We start from the raw sequence: 4,900 nt of genomic DNA on the forward strand, positions 1-4,900 counted from the left end.
ACTAATGCCCGTGGTTGATGAGTAAACTTTGTATTGGTAAATCTAGAGCAAACATTGCCTCTTATAGCATTTTCCTTGAATAAATTGCTTGGTTTGCTCAGTAGATGTTGTTTAGGATAGTATCTTAGAGCATTTCAATTTTATTGCTCCATAAGAATTAAGAATGGCTATTGCTGTACTCAAAGTTGCTTAGCTATGATTACAAATTTGTTCCTTGAGCTGTGAGATCTGTCTGCCGCTCCCATTCAGGTTGCTGCATAGATGTCAATCATGCTTAGCTTGGCAAATGAACAGTTAAATACCTTTGCTGATATTGCTTTGGAGATTGTCTTCAACAAGTTGATTTTTCTGAATGAACAAATGGAAATCAAATTACCTTACTATGCAGATTCTCTTTAATGAAGTGTCGGCCAACCTCCACATGTTAGTACTATCATGATGTACTCAGTTGTGCAATATCCATAGCTATCCGATTGTCACAGTGCATGTCCATATGTCTTTGTGGAACCTTTAGTGTATGCAGGATCTCTTGGCGTCACACACATTGTGCCATTCCTTAGAATTCTACTTTTGCACTAGATCTTGCAAGTGTCTTGCTTCGCCAAGTTACAAGATTTCCTCCAACAAGGTGAAATAACCGGATATTATACCTACATGTTTTCGGTCCGGTCCTGTATATATACGGACATTAAGTTCTCATAATCCTTTCCCTGGCGCAGCTAAGCATTTCAAGCATCTCTGTTACTTTGTATACGAATTCATCTGTTTCTGGCAGGTAATGTTATATTGGGATCATTAAGTTCTCACGTACTTAAAATGTGAAATGGTCTGAAGCCAGCCGTACGGGTATGTTTACAGTAAATTTCACGTTAATGAAGCATGAATTCATTGGTTTATATATTCCAATTCAAAACAGAATGATCCCAATTAGAGTTCTGCGTCTCATAAACCAAAAGAACACAACACTTTCTGAACTCCCTTGTGTTAAATTAACCATATTTGGTTTTTGGTCTGAAATTGTTTTTGATAAAAGTCAATTAGTTACAAGCATGAATTTTTCAACTGTTGATGCCTCCTGTTCACCAATTGAGGCATGTTACCCACATAAATTCCATCAACTCAATCACATATCATAATAATCTGACCCAAATGTGTTTGGCGTACTTGATATTATGATAAGAAGACCAGATTTAACATAACTAAATAACAAATAGTCACATGTTCAAATTTTCCACCCTTAAATACTGTAACAAGACTTGTAATAAACAACAAAGTGACTGATCCAGATGAGAACAATCATAAAACAAAAAAAACTATTGAATTCTATGTATATATATACATCACTCGTTATGCATGCTGCTCATATATGTACCCGACCAAAAAGAAGAATGAAGAGTCTGTATTCACTTACAATCCAAATTATATTTGTAGATGTAGCTGCTTCTAGGCTTCTTCTAGCCCCAGCTGCTTCCTGGTCTTCCCCACAAAAAGATCTTTAGATTTGATCAGTCCAGGAATGCGTCCAATACAAGTAGTGTATGGGAACTGTGCAACCCCATGTTTCCTTCCTAGTGAAACAAGTGCCACCCCCGAATGAGCTTCATAAGTTGCCATTTTACTTTCTCTTCCACCTGCAAGTAATAGCTTTAAGTTCTTTGCAGCCACCAAAGCCTGTTTTTGCGCCAAATACCCTTGCTTGATTTCCTGAGGTTTGGGATTTCACATGAAAAATCCATTAGACTTGCATTCAAAGGGCACATAGTGCTTCATTTATCAAGATCCATACAGTTAAAGCACAGTGACCCAATTCATTTTCACTTCTTTGGTGCTTGAGATACATGAGAATACAAGATTAGCTAACTATAATCACAAGGCATCGTTAAGCAAACAACTGATGGAAATTGAATATATATCTAACTCTTCTTTTTCTTTTAGTGGAATGGCACTACTGTTTTAATTTGTAGATTGAATATAGAATCATGAAGTACCACAAAGGCCTTAAAATCTGGAATGGTCTAAAGACAGCTGTAGATGATGTTTGCAGTAAGATTTCACAAAAGCACAGCAGGAACGGCATGAACTCATGAATTCATATAAATTCCAATGAATCTATAATTATGGATTTATTGCACTAAGAGTTATGCAATTCAAAAACCAAAAGAACACAAGCCTCATCAACATTTTCCAGAACTCAGTTATGTTAATTACTTATAAATAGCAAGGAGCAAGTTACCATCTATATCTCTATTATAAACTGAGGTCATATTTAGATGGTGACACGGAGAAAATATACAGTAGTTTTACCGTTAAACTCTGAGTATACAGTACTGCTCTACTGACTGAGTGATTTAAACCTAGAATTATGAAATAAAACAATCAGAGCGACAACAGAAACTAACTAGGTTGTAGTTTGGACTTACTGGAATATTAGTAATGTCTCCGATTGCAAAGACGTTTTTTCTCCCTTTGACTCTCAAATTCTGGTCAACTACCAATCTCCCATGAATATCCAAGCTACTCTTCAGAACTGTTTCTTTGAGCCATGCTGAACCGAGACGTTTCCCTATGCAGAAGAAATGACAATCTGCTTGGAACGTTTGTCCTTCTGAAGTCTGATAGGTTTTGCTTCCAGGTGAGTCAGTGATATTGTTTAAATTGACTGATTGCTCCAATATCACTTCAACATTCCTTGACTGAAACCAATTAAGAGTCTTGTCTGCAGCTTTTGGTCCAATGAATTCCAACAACCTTGATCCAGTATGAACCAGAGTAATTTTCTTATCTGGAAAATCAGTAGCAATTTCTCCAGCAAGTTCTACACCAGTAGGTCCTCCTCCAACAATCAAAATGGAATTAGCTGATCTTATCTTCTGATTATCTGCCAGTGGATAGATTAGTGTTGATTCAATCACAGTCACAAAAGAATAGTATGATGATATGCATTCAACTTGATTATGGCAAGTCTTATGTTGTGATTCTTGGGAAAACTTCTAATGCTAGGAATGCTTTGTTTTAAAATCTAATTTGAATGCTACATCTGAAATGTTGACAACTGCAAAAGATGTGCAATCTGCCTTCTTGGTTGTCAGTTTGACAGTTCATAAAAAATGAAAAGACAAAAGAAAGGAAGTCAGGATTGCCATGCAGTCTTACCTTCTTGGAATTCCTTAAGCCTCCCAGTCTTACTTTTTGGAACAGAATCTGCATGGCCAGTGGCAATGACAAGGTAGTCATAGGGAATCAGACGGCCTTCTCCAGTCAACACTTCAGTGTCAGTGATATTGATTGCTCCGGATGTAATAAGATGGCCATTAGTGAGGTAATCTCTATGGTTGATCACAGATCTCTCCCCAAATGAGGGCTCCACCATGGTCCTCAAGCTTGCCCATGGAATCTCAAAATATTCCTTCCTGAGTTCAAATTTGTTTCCTCTTAGAACAAGAGATCATGATCGTTCTACACAACTAAAGTAATACAAACTCGGATCCTCAGAACTTCAGTAATTCAATTATGATTGAGATGAAGAACGAATTTACAGAGACAACAGACCTAGCCAAACAATGCGAGATATGATCCTATAAAAGCTAATGACCTAATATCAAATTCACACTTCATGCAAATTCCTATAACCAAAAGAGAGTACATATCATCAAAAATTTTAAGTTAAACAGTTATGAACATCTCAAAACTGATGGAATATCATATAACCGTAGGTCTTCAAAGAAATCAGTCGCGTAAATCATCAAATCCAGATTATTCAAGACAATGGGTTTAACTGGTTTCATTAGACGATACATACCCTTCAACTACATAATAACCAAGTCTTGAAAATGATAAACTATACATGAAACGAATAAAGTAATAACCGAAGTAGCAAATTTTTGATGCAGTGACTACCAACAAAAACAAAAATCACTGATTCACGAAATTCACAGGACTCAGGAGGTTGCTAAGAGTTGCATCAACCTTGAACTGAATCAATTAAACATTTAAACTTAAATTACCTCCCTCAAATCTTTCATCTAAATATATCCCCGACCAAAATAGAACAGAAGTATCTTATGATTTGAGCACAATGAAAGCTACTTACAAACCCTTCAAGCTAGTAACCAAGCACTCTGAAACAGAATAGTTGCCCCCACAATAAGTCAATAAATTATAATACACCGTGAGTCCTAGAAACTTGTGGGTTTCACAAGAACCAACGGTGCTTGCGTATCAACTCAAACTAGAGATGGGTATTGTCTAATTCTAAGACAACTGTTGCATGTCATACATGAAAACACAACCCAAACATAATTCTTCAAACCAAACTGGTGAGTAATACAAATCACAACGACAATATCTAAGACAGAGTATGATGGTTCCTAAGTGAAATCAATCCAATTTCCAACATAGGTTGAGACAATGAGACTGGATGCTTACTTATCAATGAGGGTGAAATCAGCGTTGAATTGCAGAGACTTTGCAAGAAGAGAGCCAGCGACGCCGCCTCCGACCACCACCACTCGTTTTTTCTCTCCGCCACCCAACTCCATCACTCTTCCTTCTTGTCAAAATCGACCTCTTCTTCTTCTTCGGGTCCTATTGGCAAAACCCATCACGCAGTTAATAAAATGAAGGTCGATAGTTGGACAGCTGGGTTGACAAGGAGAGAATAAGACGAAGAACATTAGGTGGGGTTGGTATTTACCGAGTCCTGGGAAGCAGCAGATTCCGTCTCCCGCGAGACCCAGTCGCAGCTAACATGCACAAAATTAAGTCATGAAAATGAAATGCATAGAGATATATTTGAGGTTGAGGTGTAAAAGTAAGAAATGGAATGTTCTATTCACTTCATTAGAAATATTTTTTTACATAGATGTACCATTATAATGGTGCACTATTAAATCAATATTTT

The 4,900-nt window shown here is 37.0% G+C and overlaps 1 protein-coding gene across 1 annotated transcript; it reads right to left on the reverse strand.

Moving 5' to 3' along the window:
- Positions 1 to 1,141: 1,141 nt before the first annotated feature.
- On the reverse strand, positions 1,142 to 4,584 carry LOC101310085 (apoptosis-inducing factor homolog B-like). Its single transcript, XM_004291629.1, has 4 exons — positions 4,426 to 4,584; positions 3,154 to 3,410; positions 2,421 to 2,878; positions 1,142 to 1,704 (listed from the first exon to the last, which is right to left on the reverse strand). Exons 1-4 carry the CDS (start codon positions 4,536 to 4,538, stop codon positions 1,444 to 1,446), a joined length of 1,089 nt encoding a protein of 362 aa, XP_004291677.1. The 5' UTR covers positions 4,539 to 4,584; the 3' UTR covers positions 1,142 to 1,443.
- Positions 4,585 to 4,900: the final 316 nt, after the last annotated feature.

The sequence above is a fragment of the Fragaria vesca genome, linkage group LG2 (genome assembly GCF_000184155.1).
Source record: "Fragaria vesca subsp. vesca linkage group LG2, FraVesHawaii_1.0, whole genome shotgun sequence".
Lineage (NCBI taxonomy): Eukaryota > Viridiplantae > Streptophyta > Magnoliopsida > Rosales > Rosaceae > Fragaria > Fragaria vesca.